This window comes from Vigna radiata, chromosome 3, assembly GCF_000741045.1.
Source record: "Vigna radiata var. radiata cultivar VC1973A chromosome 3, Vradiata_ver6, whole genome shotgun sequence".
Lineage (NCBI taxonomy): Eukaryota > Viridiplantae > Streptophyta > Magnoliopsida > Fabales > Fabaceae > Vigna > Vigna radiata.
In genome coordinates this window covers 12,319,795-12,343,288 of record NC_028353.1, presented here as the reverse complement: position 1 = coordinate 12,343,288, position 23,494 = coordinate 12,319,795, and the positions used below count along the sequence as shown (strand labels likewise).

The following is a 23,494-nucleotide window of genomic DNA, read 5'->3' as shown; positions in this document are numbered from 1 at the left end:
TCACTAACTAAATTGATTAGATACTTGTTATTATCTTAAAATAAGGTAACTGAATGTTTTGTTATTATGTTTTCACCCTTATAAATTTAATAGCTCTGTTGTGGTCTATAAACATTAAATTTACCCTATCCTCCCTGTTGGTTTTTAGAGAATAAAAACAGAAGAATATTGGCTGACTAGAAGTGTATTTTCTTATTGAATGCAACTTAATTTAAATACATTTAAAAATAACTGACTAAAGGATCATATCTCAGGAACCACTACTGATGACTTGGCTACAAAATAAGAAATAATCAACCCACTAACAACCATTGACTAATTAAAATAAATAAATCTGAAATCTTCCTAAAATCATGCAACTAACAAGGCAGTTCTCAACACTCCTCCTTGTCTTGGAGGCTGCAAACTCCTAACTTAATTCAAATCTGTTGAGTGAAAAAGATTTGGTAAATATGTCAGCAGTAGACTAAACATGCCTTGCCACTTTCTTGAACTTCTCTTAAGTGAAACAACTTCACATTAAAATGCTTGGTCTTCCCATGAAATACACGATTATGTAAGATTGAAATTGTTGCTTGATTATCAACAAAAACTTCTGTGCATTTATCTTGTTTCATACCCAAATCTGTTAAAATATTCCTCAACCAAATAACGTGATTCACAGCTGCTACAGCTGAAATAAACTCAGCTTCTGCTGTTGACTGAGCTACAACATCTTGCTTCTTGGAGCACCAAGAGAAAACACCTGAACCCATACTAAAACAGTACCCTGAAGTACTCTTCATATCATCCAAGCTACCAGCCCAATCACTGTCAGAAAAACCAAATAATTTAAAATTGTGTACCTTGTAGTACTTAACTCCATAATTGACAGTTCCTTTGATGTATCTTACAACTCTCTTTGCTGCCTTCAAGTGCAATTCACTAGCACAATGCATAAATCTTGACAGCAAGCTAGGGAATAAGATGTCAGGCCTTGTGGATCTAAGATACATTAGACACCCAATCAAGCTTCTAAAATAAGCTTCATCAACTTTATCTGTTCCATCCTCCTTGATTAGCTTCTCTTTTTGATTCATTGGAGTGTTCATTGGTTTACATTCACCAAGGTGAAATTTCTTTAGAATCTCCTTTGCATATTTTTTCTGGCAGATAAAAATCTCATTCTTCTTTTGAGTGATCTCCATGCCCAGAAAATAAGTCATAAGACCAAGATCTATCATCTCAAAGACCTTTTTCATTTCTTGCTTGAATTCTTCAGTTAGTGCTAGATTGCTTCTTGTCATCAAGAGATCATCAACATATAGAAATAATTAAAGTATCAACACCATCATGTTTGACATAAAGTGTAGTTTCAGATACACTCTTTTGAAAGCCCAAGTGCAGTAAATGATCATTAATTCTGTTGTACCACACTCTTGGGGCTTGCTTTAAACCATATAAAGCCTTTTTCAGCAAGTAGACCTTTTCTTCTTGTCCTGTTATAATAAAACCATCTGGTTGTTCAACATAAATCTCCTCTTGCAGAAAACCATTAAGGAAAGTTGACTTGACATCCATATGAAACACTTGCCACCCCTTTTGTGCTATAATGGCAAGTAGTAGCCTAATTGTATCATGTCTTGCTACTGGAGCAAAAGTATCTGAATAATCTATCCCAATTATTTGAGAATAACCTTTTACAACAAGCCTTACTTTGTGCTTGTTTATAGAACCATCAGGGTTGAATTTTGTTCTGAACACCCAGGTCTTGAAACTAGCACCCAAGTTTGATTTTTCTCAATCATGGACAGCTCCTCCTGCATTGCAGCTAACCATTTCTCCTTCATAGCAGCTTCTTCAAAACTGGCAGGTTCACAAATAGCTATATTGCACCGTGATACATTGCTTTTTTGACAGATATCAGAGAGTAACCTTGTTCCTCTAATAGGTGGATCACCTACAGTGTCTTCAACCTCCAATTCAGTGTTCTGACTTTTCTTTGAATCACTCCAGCAGTTTCCATCTACCATGAAATGCACATCTCTGCTTATTAGAATTTTTCCAGTTTGAGGTTGAAAAATCGTATAAGCTTTAGAAATTGTGTTGTAGCCAATAAATAATCTCGCTTCAGCCCTTTTATCAAGCTTATCACGTTTAATCTGAGGTATATGTGGGTAACACAAACAACCAAATACTTTAAGAAAGTCCAAAGAAGGTTTAAAACCAAACCAGGCTTGAAATGGAGTTTGAGTTTGCAAGGCTCGTGTCGGAAGCCTATTCTATATGAACACGACAGCCCAAAACTTCTTTGGTAATTCCTTTTGATGAAGCATGCTCCTAGCCATCTCCATGATTGATCTATTTTTCCTTTCACTCACTCCATTTTGTTGAGGAGTGTAAGGGGCCGTTAATTGATGCTCAATCCCAGCTTCATCACAGAATTGTTGAAATTGATTTGCTATATACTCTTTTCCATTGTCTGACCTCAAGATCTGAATATGGCAATTGCTTTGATTTTCAACAAATGCTTTGAATTTCCAGAATACTGCAGCTACTTTTGATTTGTATTTAAGAAAGAAAATCCAACACATTCTTGTTAGGTCATCTATAAAAATAATATAAAGACTTCCTTTTATGGATGGAGTTCTTTGTGGTCCAACAACATCACTGTGAACTAGTTGCAACTTTTTACTAGCCCTCCAACTACTTTTAGGAAATGGTTTCCTTGTTTGCTTCCCGAATCTACAAGCCTCACATTCAGCTAGTTTCTTTGTCAAGGAAGGAACTCCACAAACTAATTGATTTTTCAGCATGTAGTTCATTCCCAAATGATGGAAATGACCCAGCCTTTTGTGCCAAAGATTGACTGAGCTTGCTGTTACTGGAAATGTAATCTACTCCTCCTTCATTGGATTAAATGAGAAACTCTTGCTCCTCATCTTGACTTTAAACATTTCAAGGCCGGTTGGATCTTTAATTGTGCAGACTTTATCTTCGAAGATAACTTTGAACCCTTTCTCTAGTAACTGTCCGACACTAAGCAAGTTTTGATTAATTTTAGGTACATATAAGACATCAGAGAGGGTTTTTGTACCTTTGTGAGTTGTTATAGCTATTGAACCCTTGCCTTTTACTGGAAGTTGTTCACCTTTTCCAATTCTGACCCATTTGACTTCGGTCATGTCCAAACACTTGAACAATTCTTTGCCATAGGTCATATGGTTTGTGCAGCCGCTATCAATCAACTAAGATTCTTTTGAACTGCTGCTGGAGAAACAGGTAGCAACAAAAAGTTGGTCTTCATTTTCTTGTGCATTTAGTGCATCACCTTCAGCTTCTTGTTGGAGAACATTTGCTTTGCAAATAACAGCTTCATGACCGATCGGATTGCACTTACTGCACCTTGCATCAGGTCTTTTCCAACAGCGAAATGGTGGATGACCCAATTTTCCGCAATGTTGGCAAGGTGGATAATTTTTCTTTTTACCCTTACCTTGTTTTTGAATAAAAACACCATTTTCACTGCTTGCTGGTTGGAAACTTTTGAAAATTTTCCTTTTATTGGTTCTGACATCATGATGCTTGACAGGGAATGCACCTTCAACCACACGATCTTCTCTCATTAGCCTTCGCTGTTCTTGGGCTTGCAAAGCATGTAACACCTCTGCCAAAGTAATCTTGGACAGATTCTTGGTGTTCTCCAATAAGGCAATAGATGCTTTGTACCTTTCTGGCACTGTTACAAGGATTTTCTCGACAATTCTGGAGTCCGCAAAGTCGCTGCCCAACAACTTTATTTTGTTGGCAATGACCAATAACGTGTTTGAGTACTCCTTGATTGTCTCTGACTCTTTCATCCTTTGCATCTTAAATTCCCTCCTTAGATTCAACACTTGCATGCTTTTTATTCTGTCATCTCCTTCATATTCTTCCTTCAAAAAATCACAAATTTTTTTCACTGATTTAGAGTCATAATTCTGGTGAAGATCAATGTTGTAACACCAGAAAACAAGGATGACTTTGCCTTTGCCTTCTTTGTTTTTTGTTCCTTATGATTTTTTATTTGGGCCAAGGTAGGATTCTCTGGTAGCGATTGAACAGAGTAATCCTCTTCCACAGCTTCCCATAAATTCAGTTCCTCTAGATAGGACTGCATTTTTACAACCCACATATCATAGTCTTCCCCATTAAAGATGGGAAGTGCTACTGCAAAGGAAGTTGACTCTCCTTCCATTCTACGGATCCCTTAAGAAAAAAGGACTCTAGATACCAATTGTAGGTTTTTAGAGAATAAAAACAGAAGAATATTGGCTTACTAGAAGTGTATTTTCTTATTGAATGCAACTTAATTTAAATACATTTAAAAATAACTAACTAAAAGATCACATCTCACGATTCTAGCAACCACTACTAATGACTTGACTACAAAATAGGAAATAACTACCCTACTAATAGCCATTGACTAATTAAAATAAATAAATCTAAAATCTTCCTAAAATCATGCAACTAACAAGGTAGCTCTCAACACTCCCGTTTCTCTCTCACAACCTGTTATTATAGTCCAACAAGATGCCGATTTTAGGATATCCCAAAGGAACACATCTACATTGTCTTCTCATATTTTGTTACTTGGTCGTGGTTAGTTGGGCTCCAACAAAATAACAAAGTCAGATTATGCTCTTTTATAGTCTCTGTTTAAGAGACTCAATCTTAATTTTCTCAGAAACTCCTAAATGGATGTTGACTTACACAAGTTGCAACCTTGTCACATTTTAGTGTTGTACTAAGTGGTGGCAAACCAGCAATTACTCAACTCATTTAAAAAATAAAAAAGTTAAAAGCATTTTCCAACAAAACAAAATGATTTTATATCTTCTATCATTCTAATTGTCGCATAATATATGGAAGAAAGTGTTTCTGCAATTCCCTTCATCTATATGCTGCATAAAAGATGTGAAAAACCAACAAAAGCCATGTCAAAATCATTCATATACTTTAGAGAGTCATAACACTGTTAATTCACATCGAGTAGGTTATAAGTTAAAATAAAACTATACACTGAATAAGCCCGTATTAAGGTGTACATGTTGAAAGATGCAATGCCTAGAAATACCATGTTGAGAATGATTGATAATTTAATGGCATTTACGAAAAGGGATGTAAAAGAAGCTACAAAAGAGGGATTACTCACACCAGGAATTGCATGATCAAGATTTTTTTCAGCCTTCTCAAGTTCTGCTCTCAGCTTATCAATTTCAGCAGTGATTTCATTCTCCTTTGTCCATAGGGACCTAAAATGTAACAATTTATTACACTCATTAGCAATATTATATTTACTAGCAGTTTACAATGTTCCTCCTTTCTGCTGTTGGTTCGGAAGGCAGGTATCCTACACTTTCAGTATACTCATTCTTTAGTGTACCTAATTCTTCTTTAATCTGGGAAAAAGTATATCTAGAAATTTAAAAAAAAAAAAAACGGTGACAAAAGGAGGACTTTTACATACTTCCTCTCAAGATTTAACTTGTCTCTCTCCAATTTGAAATGATTAAGCCCTTTAAATGACTCAGCAATATCAGATTCCAAACGAGTAATATCTGATTTACGTTTATTTATGTTTTTATCACAATCATGTAGTTCTTCTTTAAGCCGACCAATTTCCTCCAAAAGCTTTTGCTCCTGCAGACCAAAACAACAATTAAAAACAAGGGAGCATGGTTTAAAAGATCACTATTCATACAACAGAAGATCAAAATAATGATTTAAATTTGACAAAACAGAAATAAATAATGGAAATTATGGCAAGAGTCACGACCACATCCAAAGTTACTTAGAATACTCATGTCAACACTAACAAGTTGAGCACCATTACATACTTCAATACAGCATAGAAGAGATATAGCGATAAGGAAAAAAATTAATGACTATTACTGAGAATTATCGGCTGAGATATTGTTAGTGTTGGAGTAAATTGTTAGCAAGAGTTCCCCAAGATGAGCATCGTATAAGGCCAAAAATACATAAACTTATTGTCTTGAAGTACTATCATGTTTTCTTTAGTTAGTTCATGACCATATGTTGCTCATCCTCATGGAACACAACAAACTAGTAAGAACGCCAGTTCTGTTCTGGTGATCGACAAGTACGTCTGGATAATTTGTTGTAGAAGTACATTATGCCAGGTAACTCATTGTAAAAGTACTTTTGTGCTTCTGCTATAGGGGTAGTGAGTGTAATTATTGAAGAAACTCATACTTAAGGAGGAGATTATTGGTGTAAAGTGAGTTAAAGTCTCGCATTCAATAGACATAGGTAAGATGAGCGAATATAAGGAGGACCTATAAAACTTCTATCTTAAAATTTTGAGTTGACAATGGTATCGTATTCTCTTATGTAGGTGGCCAATGACCCGTTGATCGGAGATCTACCATAGGATAATGGTATCAGAGTCAGTCTCATCCTGGTGACTGACAAGTACATTAGGAACTACTTGTGTGCTACCACTAGAAGGGGAGCATGTACTAATGTGGAAAGGATATTAATATATATGTTGCGCCACTCTTCACAAATCCTAAAGAAATCAAGAGGCTATATAGTCTTTCACGTCCTCGAAAGTAGTTATCACCTTCTAGTCAGTCCATATAAATGTCGAAACTAAAAACTAGACTCTAGTAATTGTTGAAATATAATGTACTTTGGTACTAGGATTTTTAGGAGCCTTCTGTTTTTGTTTTATGCTGAACTACCATTCCTTTCTCTTATATAAGTATGATTAGTGATGTATTAGGGTTAAGAGAAAATTATAATAAGGTTTTTGGTTTCTCTCCCAACTCTTAAGTGCAATATCCATCTTTCACGTTAGTTCTTTGTATGGATGATGTTAATTAACAAAGTTCATTAACATCACACGTTAAATGATGGCTGATTTGCCACCTGCCATGACAAGTTCAGGCAAGGTGGCAACTAATATGTCACTTAACATGACATATCAGCAAACTAACTATTAAAAAGGACAAATGCGAAAGAAAGATCTAACTGTGATTACCAATTTTTAGTTTTGATGCTTTTAAGGATGTCGGCAGCATTAAATGATAGGTCAATTATCACCTATCATGCCAAGGCAAGGAGGCAACTAATATGTCACTGATCGAATTGCATCATCAAACTAACTCTATTGCAAAGACAAATGTGAAAGATAGATCTTACTCTGGGTTACCGATTTTTAGTTTCGACGCTTTAAGGATGGACAAGAAGGCTACATACACTTCATGTATCTGAAAAACCATTCAATCTTATTGAATAGAATTCCTTCTTCAATTACCCCCTTCTCCCTCTCCCCCACACTCATCCTCTTTTCCTTCTTCCTTCTTAGGGTATATTGGTTTAATCTTCATGTTTGTTCATCTTACTTGAAAAAACAAGGAAGAAAAAGCAATGTATTCAACCTTCATTGGTGTGATTTTAATTTATGTGTATATAGGAGCAACAAAGTAAGGTAAGACACTTACCTTAAACCTTAACCCTAAAGTTGGATACATACAAAAGAAATAATATTAAAAGAACATCAATTTTTAACACTAACCCGCAAGCTTAAACATACAAGTCATGGCCCCAATATTGGAACATAGATCCTCTTAGAGATTTAGTTAGAATGTTAATGAGTTTATCATTAGAACTCAAACTCATTAACAAAATCACAATCAATCTTCTGATGTTTAATTCTCTCATAAACACCAGATTGGAGGCAATATGAAGAACGTGATTGTAACAATATAACTTCATCTGCCCATTTTCAACAATCTTTAACTCTTGAAAGAGTTTACAATTAGCTAGGACCATAGATCTATACACAACCTCTGCACTAGATCGAACAACTACACTTTGTTCTAACTTTTCTAAGATTCCATCCGAGGAATAAACAATATCTGGTGGTATATCTCCTATCAAAGGGACAATCAGCCCAATCAACATAATATCCAAAAACTTGAGTATTTCCTTTATTCTCCTATGCCAATAATTGTCCCGAGGTCCTTTTATATATCTAAGAATCCAAATCATAGCATTTCAATGATCAATGTGCGTGTTCTCATAAATTGACTTACAACTCCCACCAGATAAGAAACATCAAGTCTTATTACAGTGAGATAAATGAGTATTTGTACTAACCTCCTAAATCTCTATGGGTTTGAAAAAAGTTCAACTTGGTCTCTCATTAACTTCATATTTGAGTGCATATATCAATGGGCTTGGAATTTGCCATGCTTATATCCTCCAAAAAAATAAAAAGCATATTGTCATTGTGAAATCAAGACACCTTTGATTGCACCACTTCAATATCAAGAAATACTTTAGATAGCCCAAATCTTTGGTCCAAAAGTGGTAAAAATAAATGCTTTTTTAATTGAACAATTTTATTATTCTAATTTTCTGTAATAACAATATCATCAATACAAACCATAAGATAACCACACGTCCCAAGAGAAGTATGACAACAAAACACTAAATGATTTGTCATGTTCGTTTCAATCAAAAAATATGTACAATTTTTGAGTGTAATAGTGGATATTATAGTTTTATATTTAGCTTTATTATGGAATTAAAATGTAGAATTGGTATTTTCACACTTTTGAACATTGAATATTCTAAATGTATAAGTTGTGCTTATGGAACCTCGAAGAGTTTACTTGAAATCTCAAGTTTTACAACGATGATAGCCAAACGATGTTTCAGGATGGGGAGCCTCCCATGATTTTTAATTTTTTTATTCCCTAATAACACACTGCATCTTAAATACGACCATTCACAAGATATAATCACCTTGTTATCAAAAGCTATCTAAAGAAGTTGACAAAAGTAGGTAATTATTCTCCCAAATAGACATATGCATTCAATCTGTTAATCAGAAAAAAACATTAATTAAAATAAGCATATACATCAGAGTAGGAAAATGATTTTATTATCACACTTAAAATTAACAGAAATCAAGATTAAATAAAAACAGAAATCTTCATGTCATGAATCTGTTAAAAGAGTGTTTAGGAAAAAATTAATTAGAGCTCACATAGATAAATGAATACTTGCCTGCCCCTTATTTGAAGAATGCACTCGTTCAAGATCATCAATCTCCTTTTGAAGCCACTTATCACGAGCAGCTTTACTTGAAAACTGGGTAGCTCGACCTTGCTTTTGATAGAGTATACTGAGTTTCTTTTCACGCTCCATTATTCTAACAATTCATTTATTTGAGAGAAATACTTATTAGACCTGTTGAATATCCTCAATAAATGATAGAGATATGTGCCAAAACATATACTAGCTATAAACATGTAACAAATATTAAAGAATTGAAGAATGGGAATATTATGCTGGGTTGTTGGGTCAAGTTAGTTTGCCCTAAGCAAGCTGGCAAGTGACATCGAGTTATATCACCTCTGTTCTAACTTGTAACAGAATGCTATAAGAATGAAATGCACTTTTTCTTCTTTCAAAATTCTGTATCTAAAACTCTTTGTAAACTTCGACACAGTTGGGTATCAATATCCTGGCCGAATACTGTACTCCATCTTCTTCCTCAAACACTGCCACTCGTACTTGATCTCGAAGGAACTTAAGTCAAGTTAGTTCACCCTAAGAGAATGAAATACTCTGTCAACTTTTACACAGTTGGGAACCAATATCATGATGGCAGTAGACTCTATCTTCTTCCTCAAAAAATGTTTCTCGCACTAGATCTCAAAGAAACTTGATGACAAGAATTTTCTCCTATGCCAACAAGTAGAACCTATAATCCAGGCTCAATGCCTTCAAGAATGTTGAATCAACATTTCTAAGCGACTAAGATTCCTTTCTGATTTCTGAGTGAAGCCAACTGCAACGTTGCAAAAGTTAGTCCAGTGTACAAAGCCTAACAACAACAGAAAATACTCTTATCACGGTTTCAGTCTTCACTTTATAGTTCCCTTCTCTCACAAGCTTTTTTGTGAGCAAATTCATATCATGTTAAGGATAAAACTCATGGCTTTTTTCAGAAGCAAAGATGCACAAAAGTACCCAGCTGCATACAGAACTGCAATCTACAACACTCTCCTTCACATCAAAATGCTTGCTGATGCGATTGCTTCAATTGTGATCCAATTTCACTTCAAGAACATATTTCAATTGTCAGAAGCAAGTTTAAACCTCTTCCTATTGAAGAAATCAAGGTGCTTATTCTTGCTCATTAAATGCAACTTCAGAAGTTTCTTCATACAGAACTGCAATCTACAATACTCTCCTTCACATCAAAATGCTTGCTGCTGCGCTTGCTTCAATTGGATCCAATTTCACTTCAAGAACATATTTCAATGGTCAGAAGCAAGTTTAAACCTCTTCGTATTGAAGAAATCAAGGTGTTTATTCTTGCTCATTAAATGCAACTTCAGAAGTTTCTCCAGGAAGTTCTATATGATTTGCTAAAGTTCATCTTACTCGAGCACTGTCCAATTCTCCTTGTCACAACCACCTCTAAGAGGTCAGAGATTGTAATTCTTGAAGTCATTATCACAGTCATTTCGCTAACATGCAATGCAAAGTACGCTTCAAATATGGCCATATTGCCTCAAAATGCTAACACATACACAATCCTGTATTATTTCAGAATCTTGCATTACTTGGGTCTCCCAAAAACATAAGATATAAAATCAACCCAGTGTCAATATCAGTAACTCCAGCCCTGCAACCAGCACAGCCTGGTCCCCTAAGGTGCCTCACATCATATCAACTTGGATCCTTTATAAGGAAAGTACCAGATTCACATTAATAATAGACATGGTCAGCATATTACCTCCTTCTGTTCTTACTTTCCCTCCCATCTTAAACTTACTGTCGTACTCCAATTACATAATTTGCTTATAACCAAAAACCTAGTGAGTAAATTTTCCGAAGACAACTGTATTTTTCAAGTTCCATGCCAATATTTGACATTTGCCTTGTCAAATATCAAGCAACTAAAAAGGTTCTGGTTTGAGGCCAAGTGCTGATGGATTGAACCAGTTTTCAAATCTCCATTAGCATCCACATTCTCAAGTTTCTCTTTCTGCTAGGTGTATGATTTATAATTCCGTTTCTTGTGCTAACTCTTCAAATATAATATTTCCCCCATCCCATCTTCAAATGGCTTTCACTATTATATTTCTTTTGTTGAAAGCAGTACAAGCATGTTAAAGATTAAAAAATATATTTTACTGTCCTATATCCTACCTAATCCAAGATTATAGCTAAATGAGACAATAAAAGAGATAAGATTAATCCAGTATAATAGAGTGCACTAAAATATGTAACTACCATGTCAAAGAGTCAAAGACAATAAACTAGGAGAGTTAGATTAGATACAGTAAGCTGATTCAAGCAAATAAAAGACACGTTCAACCATAAACATACTGCATGGTAATGTCTTTTTCTTTCTGAATTTGATCCTCGTGTAAGGGAATGATTTTGCCCAGTTCAATGGTTGAATCTTGAATTTCTTTCTCAAGTATCTCCAGTTGTCTTGCAGCATCTTCCTGAAAGCATGTAGGAAAAAGATGAGCCATGTAGAAGACAATCCCATCAAAAACAACTCACAAAAGGCTTCTTCATGTTAGTACCTTGGCTCGGATGTTTCCAGAGATCTTCTCTTGCAAGTCTTTGACATCAAGCTCAAGCTCTGTGTGCTTCGTTAATGCCACTGTTTGTCGCTTTTCAATAGCTTCTTTTTCTTTGTTAAAGTTTTGAAGTTCTTTTGATACATCTTTTAATGTATTCTCTAAATCTTTGGATTTCTCATGGGCATCAAGAACATCGTTATACATTTTTGCTGATGTTTCAGAAACCTTGGCCCGTTCATCTTCTATCTAAAACAAGGTGACAAGCATTCAATTACAGAAATCAGAATAACAGAAAAGGGATTAAAAATGTCTGAACAATAAATATTTGACACTCAATATTATGATTGATCATAAGAATCAGCAGAGAAAATAAAAGTGTACAACTATAAACTCCAAATAATTGTATCAAGTATATAACAGGCCTTTTAACAGTATTTATAGCAAGAAAGAGGAGCCAAGGATATCAAGGCAATTATGAATGGACCCCAGGGTCAAATTGAGAAATCAAAAGATAGAAAGTGAAATAGTACAGTGGACAACTGGCAGAACAGCAATTGTGTAGAAGTTAGGGTTTTCCGTGAGGTGGATGACTTGGGAATAAAAGGAGAAGGAAAGCAGAAAGGAATCAGAGGAAAATGAAAAGAAGGAAATTTGAAATTGGAGGAAAAGTTGAGTTGGACAACAGTTCTGCATGTCACAATATGTGATTATCTTAACCAAAGTTTTCTAATTTAACTTTCATGTTACAATTTTATTTTCACTGTTTAGAAGATTTCCTCTATTGTTCATCATCATTTATTCAAACTCAAAGCTCTATCATCAGAAAACTATTTTCACAGCAAAAATAAAAATGTTCTCAGTACAAAAAATAACTTACAGATGTTAGCCTACTCCAATAATATTATATTATTATTATTAGTTATTCATATTATACATTTGAAATATTAATATTCGGCACACAGATTAACAAACACTTGTGTTTATAATTGTACCGAACACATAACCCAATCTAACATGTCATTTTGATACCCAACACTAGCCTGTAGCAAAGTACCTAAACCCACACACAAAATTATAATATGGAGACATTTGTTTGAGTTTAGATCATTTTCAAGAATGTTGATAAGCATATATTAGCATTCCAATATTTATATCATGTTTTATACATATATTTCCATCAAAAAATTATTCTGACATATTTCTTAAATGAGAACTGTTCAAACATCGTTTAGATAAATAGGTATAGTTTATTTAAGGGTAATATTAGAATTAGTATTAAACATGAAGTAGTTGTACTGGAAACCACTACCTGCTACACAAATAAATTTTACCTAGTTCAGTACCTAGGTTACTAGTTCAGACTTTTCATCTTAAATCTTCCTTCTTCTCATTGTACCAAAATTCTATGGTTATAAATATAAGGTCATAAGAGATGATTTCCAGCACTCTAAAATGCATTGTCTCTTTTATTTCTCGTTTATTTATCTTAAGTTGATATCAAAGCAGGTTGATCCCACTTTGCTAATCACAGTCTTTTCGGGCATTGTGTCCATTGTTCGTTGTCAGCCACTGTCTCAGATTTCTCTGGTGACCACTGGATCTAGAGCATCTCTTTAGGCAACAACCGACATCATCGGTCCCAGAAGGTTGTTCCAATCCTCACTTTTCAAACGTTGTTGCTCGACCCCTGACGCTCACATGCCAACTTCCTCTTACCCATGACCAGTCCAATGCTCCAAATGAATCCTCTTCCTCAAGTTCTTCTCAATCATCAATCAAAACCATGGCTCCTAGTGATGATAATTCAACCTGGCCAATTGCCCATTGAAAAGGTACTCTTTCTATTAGTAATTCACATCCTATTTAGACTTTTTAGTTATCAAAGGTTGTCACCTTCCTTTTGTTCTTTCTGATCCTCGGTGACAATCCATGATTGCAGAGAGACACACTCATGAAAACATAAATTGGCATATCCATAATAATTTATTTAAACTTTCATTGTCTTATCTTTAGTTATATACTTGTAATTTTGAAGAACCAAACCAAAAGAATAATCACCAAAAATAAAAAACCAATAAGTCCAACAGTAAGAAATTGTGCAAATAATTATGAGATAATAATTAACCCGTAACCTGTGTAAGTTTCTGCTGAGCATCTTGAACTTCTTTGCTAAAAATAGCATATTCTAATGATTTTCTTTGTTTGTCAAGCTGTTGATATTTTCTAAGTTCCTCCTTTTCCTCATCTAGTTCCTTCAGCCTTTCATCTAAATACTGTACAACTTGGATTATTTGCTTTCTTTTGTTACCTGTATAACAGAAAAATGCATGAGAATAACAGAATAATAAACACTATATGTTGTAATAAACACTACAATGTGATACTTTATTTTCATATTATCCATTATTTACTAACAATGATGATATGAAGTCAATTTTTTTTATTTTTAATATAGATATATTTTAATAGATAATCCTAAAATACTAAAATATGTGTTTGGAATCTTAAAAACATCATACTAAATTATTCAGTTATAAACTTAACAATATAAAATGTCTCTCACAATAAAAATAGTTCTTTAATCTAATCCTTACAAATCAAAATAATATTTTATACACTTTTTAATTCTTTATTGGAAGAACTTAATAGCAATTCTTAGAGGATTAAATTAATGCTACCTCTGGCCTTATGTACAAGAAAATAAAGATGCTTTTCTTTGTCAAAGAAACAATGACTCGTTTTCAAACCTACCTGATGTTAAATTTCTTTTATTCCCATAATTTATTGTAAAGTTGATTTATTAAGTATTCACTTATTCTATATAAAAAGTAGGGCACTCACCACATCAAACATTTAACAATAAGGATATACTTGGAATAAAATTTGAATTTATGCTATCATTAATTAAAAAACTAACCTAGCCACTTTTATTGTTCTTGATGTATTAGTTATTTCTTTTTCACATATATAATTATCAAGCAAATAGAAAATTAACGTTTCATTCCTAAAAAAATGTTAAAGTATTAAGTTTAAAAAGTTAATTTATAATTTACTATATTTTTCATATTACATCAAGTACACACAAATACATGCATACAAATACACATGTATCATACATATGAAATGATTGATTAAAAAATAAATTATATCTACCTACCCTAAACCAAAGAATTCTTTTCACAAGTAAAAAAAGTATTAATCTAATCAAACTTAATTTAAATTGAATTTCGTCAAAAGAAAATTAAAGGTAAGAATTTTAAGGCTATTAAAATCTCTTTTTACTCTAATCCCATCCCAACAGGATACTTTAAACCAATGAATATATTTACACATTAATAGTAATCAATTTAATTCCAATAAATTAACAAAATTTTATTTTACAATCCATTTGATGGATCATAATTTTAACATTATAACAACAATTTTTTTAAACTCAAAGATAGAAAAGTTTCAATACATTCAAATGCAACTAATAGTTTAATTAACCTTCACTACTTTTGAGTTGTTTAAAAAAAAAAATCTTATTGCATTGAATAAATAATTTACAATATACACGAAAATTACATAAAAACAATTTAATCTATAACAATATATAATGGGGATTCCCTCATTTGCCTATAATCTATAATAATATATAACGATTATCCAACATTTGTGTACATAAACTGTTTTCCTATTTTACTTCTAATAATTTTTAAGTCACGATGCAAAATTCAACACCAATGTAAAAAAGCAAAAAAAAAAATATGGGGGAGAAAAAATAAGAAATAGGAAAGAGACTAACATGTAGTGGGAATCCTCCGTACAATTAAGCTTTAAAAGTTTAGAATGTTGATTCACTTGAAGTTGAGAGAAAATGAAAAGACTTCTATTTTTGATTAAGAAACTGATACAACTTACTATTGTTTATATAGAACACAGTAGTTCTGAAAAATAAAAGGGCGGGAAGCACTTAACAAAACCCCTAACATAAATATTAATAATAAAATAAATATTATACTTCAACACTCCCCCTCAAACTGGAGCATATAGATCATATGCACCAAGCTTGGAACATATAAATTGAATTCTAGGCCCCCTTAGAGATTTGGTCAGAATGTCTGCGAGTTGTTCATTAGAGTTGACAAACTNAGTAATAAGATCCTTTGACAATAACTTCTCTCTGATAAAATGNCAATCAATTTCTATGTGTTTTGTTCTTTCATGAAACACTGGATTGGAGGCAATGTGAAGAGCGGCTTGATTGTCACAGTACAACTTCATCTGCTCATTTTCACAAAATTTCAACTCTTGAAGGAGTTGTCTAATCCACACAAGTTCACATGTAGTTAGAGCCATAAACCGATACTCAGCTTCAGCACTAGATCGAGCAACAACACTTTGTTTCTTACTTTTCCAAGACACAAGGTTTCCTCCAAGTAAAACACAATATCCTGTGGTAGATCTTCTGTCAATTGGACAACCAACCCAATCTTCCCTTGTCCTCATACAACAATCCCTGTCCCGAGTTCCCTTTTACATATCTAAGAATGCGAATCACTGCATTCCAATGATCAACATGTGGATTTTGCATAAATTGACTTACAACTCCCACTGGATAAGAAAGATCAAGTCTTGTTATGGTAAGATAGATGAGTTTTCCAACAAGCCTTCTATATCTATCTGGGTCTGAGAAAAGTTCACCTGTCTTCCATTAACTTTTGATTTGAGTCCATAGGACTATCAATGGGCTTGCAATTTGTCATGCCTGTTTCCTCCAAAATATCAAGAGCATATTTTCTTTGTGAAATGATGACACCTTCCTTTGATTGTGCCACTTCAATACCAAGAAAATATTTTAGCCGACCCAAATCGTGGTATGAAAGTGGTTGAACAAATGATTCTTTAATTGAGCAATTCTAGTGACATCATTTCCTGTAATGACAATATCATCAACATAGACCATAAGATAAACACATTTATCAGGAGAAGAATGACTATAAAATACTAAATGATCCGCCTCACATCGTTTCAATCCAAAATTCTGCACACCCCGACTAAATTTACCAAACCAAGCTTGAGGTGATTGCTTCAAGCCATAGAGGGAACGATGTAATTTGCAGACTAACCCAGACTCTCCCTGAGCAACAAACCCAGGAGGTTGCTCCATGTATATCTCTTCTTCTAGATCACCATGAAGAAAAGCATTTTTAATGTCCAACTGGTAAAGGGGCCAATGACGAATGGCAGCCATAGCAAGCAAAATACGAACAGTACTGGTTTTAGCCACAGGAGAAAAGGTATCATAGTAGTCGAGGCCATAGACTTAAGTATATCCCTTAGCTACCGAACGATCTTTGAGACGATCGATTGCACCATTAGGACCCACCTTAATAGCATAGACCCATCTACAACCAACAGGCTTCTTACCAGGAGGAAGAGGAACAAGGTCCCAAGTGCCATTGTGTTCAAGTGCCTGCATTTCATCAATCATGGCCTGTCGCCATCCAGAATGACCAAGTGCCTCATGAACATTATTAGGAACTTGAATGGAAGATAAGGAAGAAACAAAGGAGAAATATGGAGGAGACAAACGGTGATAACTCAAAAAATTATAAACAGGATAAGGATTACGAGTAGAGCGAATACCTTTTCGGAGGGCAATAGGCCAATAATTATCTGAGTCAAGAGAGGGTGAAGAGGATGAAGGATCCATGGTTTGGGAATCTGATGGAGGAGGATCTGAGTCTTGAGGATCTTCAATGTTTGGAGTTTGAGATTGTGTTCGACGCTGATATGTGAGAAGTGGAGGAGGAACAATGTCATTTGTAATTTGAGTTTGAGGTAAAGAAGCAGGAGTAACCAAGGGATCACATGATGGTAGAGGAAGCATTTGTTGAACAAATGAACGGTCCTCCACGGAGGACAAGAAAAAAGGTGTATCTTCAAAGAACGTGACATCAGCAGACATATAATACCTCTTGGTTGAAGGAGAATAACATTTATATCCTTTCTGAAGGCGAGAGTATCCCAGAAAGACACACTTAATAGCTTTTGCAGAGAGTTTATCAAGACTTGGAGACACATTATGAACAAAACAAGTACACCCAAATATACGAGGAGAGACATGGAAAAGAGGGTCATTTGGAAAAATGACAGAGTGAGGGACTTTATTCTCAAGAGAGGAAGAAGGCATTCTATTGATCAGAAAATAGGCAGTAAGGACTGCATCACCCCAATGATGAAGAGGAACATTAGTATTCAACATCAGGGAGCGTGCAGTTTCAATGAGATGTCTATTCTTTCTCTTTGCAATGCCATTTTGTTGTGGAGTGTGGGGACATGTTGACTGATGTAAAATTCCTTGGGAAGATAAGAATGAAGAAAATGCTGCAGAAAAGTATTCCTTAGCATTATCACTTCTGAGGATTTTAATTGTCTTCCCAAATTGGTTCTTAATTTCATTAAAAAAAGACACAAATATTGCCAAAAGTTCAGATCTCTCTTTCATTAAATAAACCCAAATACATCGAGAAAATTCATCAATTAAAGTTACAAAATAAATTAAAACCAAAAGAAGTAACACGACTTGGTCCCCAAATATCAGAGTGAATAGTTGAAAATGCAAAATTACAACGCGACTCAGACTTCTTAGGATAGGAAGATCTAACATGTTTTCCTAACTGACAAGACTCACAATCTAAGACTTGAATGTGTTTGAGACTTGGAACCATCATCTTCAACTTGGATAAGCTAGGGTGGGTGGCCTAATCGATCATGCAAAAGTTTTGGGGATGAAGTTGCAAAACAGGAAACTGAGGAGTTAGGTTTCAAGTAATAAAGTCCTCGTGACTCATGTCCTTCTCCAATCAGACGACCCGTACCATGTTCCTGTATAACAAAGGAATTAGAAGAAAAGGTTACAAAACAATTTAAGGAACGAGTCAATCGACTCAAAGAGATCAAATTGTAAGGACAATGAGGAATATACAAAACAGAATTCAATTTTAGTGAAGGAGATAGGGAAATTGTGCCAATTCCCTGAGATTCAACTTTGGATCCATTGGCAACAGTAACAAAATGAGGAGTTTTCGGAGAGGACATGGAAGAAAAGGAAGGGATGTTACCAGAGATATGATCTGAGGCACCTGAGTCAAGAATCCATGGACTATGACCTTCCACAGATTGAGAGATGCAGGCAGTTGACACATTTGGCATTGAGGAGGATTGGCCAAGATTAGAAGATTTTTCAGACTTGTACCTCAAAAACTCTTGGTACTCTTCATCAGAAATTTTAGATTCTGAATTATCAGATTTAGACACATGAGCAGCTTTGTCTGGAAAGTCATGCAAGGACTAACATTTATCTTGGGTATGACCCATTCTCTTACAATATGAGCATTGAGGACGTCCACTTCGACCACCACGTCCTCCTCGATTGCTCCTACCTCCTCCTCTTCCTCGCGGTGTCACCATAGTTGATGTTTCAATAACATCACTTAAATTCTCTTCCTTGACCAATGTAGGTACCCGAAGGAGTCGAGTAACTAAGCCATCCATCGACGGGATTTGATCACCAGCTAAAACTTGATCACGTACATGATCAAAATCAGAGTGTAAACTTTTCAAAATTAGGACCGTGTAGAACTTGTCAAGCTTTTTGTTGAGATTTTCTAATGAGTCAGCTACAAAGAAGTTCTTTAACTCTTCTACTGCAGCCCGAGCTTTTGCAACATGAGAAACCATATCATGGTTAACTTGTTTGAGAGAAGTTGCTCTTTGGGTTGCATCAAAAAGACGTTGTACATCATTAGCAAAAATATCTTGGGCCATTTTCCAAAAAGAGGAGCATGTCTTATAGGGTCTCAAGATATCTAAAACCTCTTGCTCAACCGATTGCCACAAAACAGCACATAATTGAAAGTCTAATTTCTGCCACTGAGATTTTTCTTCTTCTAGGACCATAGAAATATCTTGTTCAAGGTGATCATGGTGTCCTTGACCAAGAAACCACAACTCCACAGCAAAGGACCATGATAAATAATTTTTCCAATTCAGTTTTGCAGATGTAATGATAGGGGTAGCAGATAAAGAGGAATTACTTCCAGTAGAAGAAGCCATTTTAAAAACAGAGAGAAGAAAGAGGACCTAGGGTTTCAAAATACGTAAGGAGAAAACCCTAGGTATGAGCCCAAGCCAACGGAACAGAGAAACAGGAACCAAAACACACTCCAGAAGCTCCGGCGAGACGTTATGCGGCAACGCGGTGAAGCTCCGACCACGGGAAGGCGGCACGTGCAGAACACGCGCCCGAGGCTGGCCGGAAAGAAGCGGCGCGTGACGGCTAGTGCGGAGGTTCCAGAGGACGGGACCACCAGGGTTGGGTTGCACTTCTCAAGGCGCACCTAACCCTTGACTTCGCCAGAGAAAGCGACGGCGGAGGACGACGGCGGCGACAGCGAAGGACAGCGGACGACGGCGGCGACAGCGAAGGACGGCGGACGAACGGTGGAAATGACAGGGAGATGATGTCGTCGACGATAGAGGAAGAAGACAAAGAGTCTGGCTCTTGATACCAACTTGAAGTTGAGAGAAAATGAAAAGACTTCTATTTTTGATTAAGAAACTGATACAACTTACTACTGTTTATATAGAACACATTAGTTCTGAAAAATAAAAGGGCGGGAAGCACTTAACAAAACCCCTAACATAAATATTAATAATAAAATAAACATTATACTTCAACATATTCTATATAATTAAACCTTTTATCATAACATAACTTCAATACAATGTAGAATCAACACAGTGTAGAATAAAATATATAATTAATCATCATATTTTCACATAAAATAGAAAATAATATATATATATATAGAAAGTTATAATCCAGATTATTAAAAAATGCAGACACACATGCTAGCATTGAATCAAACAAGTTCTCAATGTGTTTCTTTTGTCAATGCCTAGTAACAATAAGACTCAAATACATTACGAATATAAAAATCAAGTATTAATAAAATAAATTATCAAATTCTTCTATTGAAACTTCCAAGAATTTGTATCTATACCATTAATAAAGGGGATTCTCCTTTTCGATGTACAAAACTTTTTCAGTTTTACCCTTTCAGTAACTACTTTTTTGAATTCAAATAATTACTCATAATAAAAAAACCATTTACACAATAAAATAATTACCTACAAGAATTATAAGAATAATTTATTTTTATAATTACCTTTTTTGTGAAATTTATTTTATAGTTTATTAATATTTTTTATTCCAATAATTAAAAATCATTTTATAGTTCAATAAAGATTTTGCTATAATAAGAAAAAAGTGGACACACATGGCATAGTGCATGTGTTTCCACTAGTGTACTAACTAGCTGATACTAATCATATCTACACAACAATTCAGTTTTATAATAAACTTGTATAATTTGTCAGCTCTGGCAAGTATAAATCTACAGCTATGTAAAGAAAGTACTAAATGGACATTATGTTAATGTATATATTCATTGTTCTTTATTTGATGTGTGTAAGAATATGATATTTCATTAAAAATCATAATCCATTTCTTAACTCCAGAATTCAGAAAAGAAAATTATGAGAAAGTGTCATGTGGTAATTTTAGAAGAATAACCTTATTATTATACGTAGATTAGAAATCATGAACTCAAAAACTGAATGATAAATAAATAGGAAAGACTAGATAAATCATGAGCTTAAAATAAAATCATCAACTTGCCAGTTTCCTGCATTATTTTCAAACTTTCACGGCGCCTCTCCTCATAAACTCTAGTACCACCTATTTCCTTCAGCAAGTCCAGTCGTTCAGAGTCTTTCATCAAGGTTAATGATGCTATCTACACAATATATAAAATGGAACAAGTTTAGAAATCAACTTCAAAGTGTTTGAATATAACAACATTAAACCCCAAACCAAATTCAAGTACTGACACCAAGAGCCAATACCTTTCCTTGTTGTACAACATAATAAGGATTTGAACGGGAGAACCCAGCACTCTCCAGCAAGTTCATCACTTCAGTTTTCCTGCAGATAGTATATGATGCTTAGAATCAGAGTAAATACTCATGACCAAATAAAATAAGATAAAATAGGTAATTTTTCTAAGGGAAAAATAAAAGCAAACTGCATTTAACACATAGTTCTATTTAACTCACGTTATGTGTTTTCCATCAAGAAAATACTCATCCTTTTTTAAACCAATAGTCCGACGCAATCGCACTTCCTCCTTGTCAACCTATTCACCAACACAGATAGATGCTAAGATAGAGCATATTTTATCAAGCAAAAATCACTATTGCCACAAAAAATAAAGCACATTTGGTCTGACAAAAAAGTAAAAGGGAATCAGTTCAAAGCAATGCAATTATTACATCAACAACCACTAACAAAATTTTACAGTTTAAGCTGAAAAGGTTATTTAATTGAAATTGTGGTGTAGAAGCTCTGTGAAACAAAAAACACTGCAAAACACGTCATTAATTGTATTACTTCTCAGCTAGCACAACATATTACCGGGATACGGTTGTCTGAATTATCAAAGACAATCTCCACAAAAGCAGATAAAACTTGGTGTCCAGCTCCTTCCTGTGCACAAAGAATAATTTATTATTTAAGCATATTCAAAATCTATAGTTGATTACAAGTATAAATAATGGATGAAGTGTGACATACATGGAGTAGTGCCTGTCGATCTTCACCACGTAGGTTTTGAAAGAGATCACTTAATACAAAACGGATGGCTACAAAAGAAAAAAAAAAAAAGGTGTAGCAAAGTGAAGATCAGAGATTTCGCTGTAGTTACTTCCAAATTGTACGCAGAAGAAACGGTGATCATTTTTTACCATGAAAAAAGTTTGTCTTCCCAGATCCATTAGCACCAACTGCAAAAATAAATAATTAACAGATATATTAAACTACAAAAAAATACAATTTAGATGCGTTCATCATTTGAGCTAAAAGAAAAGATGAAGTTCATCTTTAAAATATAATTTAAGAAAAGGGAATGATGTGTAAGAGTGGAAAAAACTAAGGAAGTAATGAAAATGAAGGTAATGAAGAGAGCAAATAATGCATTTATGCCAAAAATACAGCATGTGCCCTTTACCTTGGTGTGAGAACGTATCAGCTAATAATCAAGTACTACCGGATCATAAAACTGTTATCAGTTTTACAATAAAACTCTTCACTTTTTTTATGGGTAGAGTCTTTCATCACAATATTGACGAATAACCTTCTTTCTTAGATATCTACTAATAAGTACTATTATATGTATATTTGCAACAATAAATAATTTACAAATTTTGATGATAAATATGAACTATTATTATATCTACCTTATTACGTAGTCTAAGAAAATATGTCTGAATTCAAATAAAAATCAACCAAACACCTTCTTTCTATGTTGCCTCATTTAAATGAGGCATTTTGCTGTCATCATAACATATTACGAATGAAATGCCCACATCATACATGCCAAAGAGTTTCCAGAATCAATAGAAGATAGGATCTAAAAAATTGTCATTAAAATTATTACCAACACAGTTCACTTTAGAGCTGAAAGGCTCTGTGGAAATTTGCTCTCGATAACTCTTAAAACCTTCGATCACAACCTAAAAGCACAAACAAGCAAATACATAAAAAAAAACATTTGCAAAAGAGAAAACTCCAAAATTCAAATATCAGCATAATATGTGGTATCTGTGACAGAGGAAGTGTTTATGAATCATAATACAAAACAGAATCTAGTCAAATATAATAGTTTATCTAACCGTGAAAAAGTGAATTAAATAAACAAACTCCAAAATTAAATTACCTGCTTGATGTACATGTTCAAAGTGTCATAACCGTACTTTCACCCGCAACTACAAAAACAAATGAA

General features: G+C 34.3%; 1 protein-coding gene across 1 annotated transcript in view; it reads right to left on the bottom strand.

Moving 5' to 3' along the window:
* LOC106757574 (structural maintenance of chromosomes protein 3) overlaps positions 1-23,494 on the bottom strand; it is a 36,316-nt gene that overhangs the window by 12,158 nt on the left and 664 nt on the right. Inside the window, exons 2-15 of the mRNA XM_014640256.2 lie at positions 23,429-23,477; positions 23,150-23,225; positions 22,458-22,496; positions 22,288-22,355; positions 22,129-22,200; positions 21,771-21,850; positions 21,561-21,639; positions 21,334-21,451; positions 13,739-13,914; positions 11,607-11,852; positions 11,401-11,522; positions 9,064-9,208; positions 5,489-5,661; positions 5,174-5,273 (exon numbers count right to left, since the gene is read on the bottom strand). Of these exons, the coding sequence (XP_014495742.1) occupies positions 5,174-5,273; positions 5,489-5,661; positions 9,064-9,208; positions 11,401-11,522; positions 11,607-11,852; positions 13,739-13,914; positions 21,334-21,451; positions 21,561-21,639; positions 21,771-21,850; positions 22,129-22,200; positions 22,288-22,355; positions 22,458-22,496; positions 23,150-23,225; positions 23,429-23,443 (1,509 nt within the window). The 5' untranslated portion in view covers positions 23,444-23,477. The remainder of the gene's footprint in view (positions 1-5,173; positions 5,274-5,488; positions 5,662-9,063; positions 9,209-11,400; positions 11,523-11,606; positions 11,853-13,738; positions 13,915-21,333; positions 21,452-21,560; positions 21,640-21,770; positions 21,851-22,128; positions 22,201-22,287; positions 22,356-22,457; positions 22,497-23,149; positions 23,226-23,428; positions 23,478-23,494) is intronic.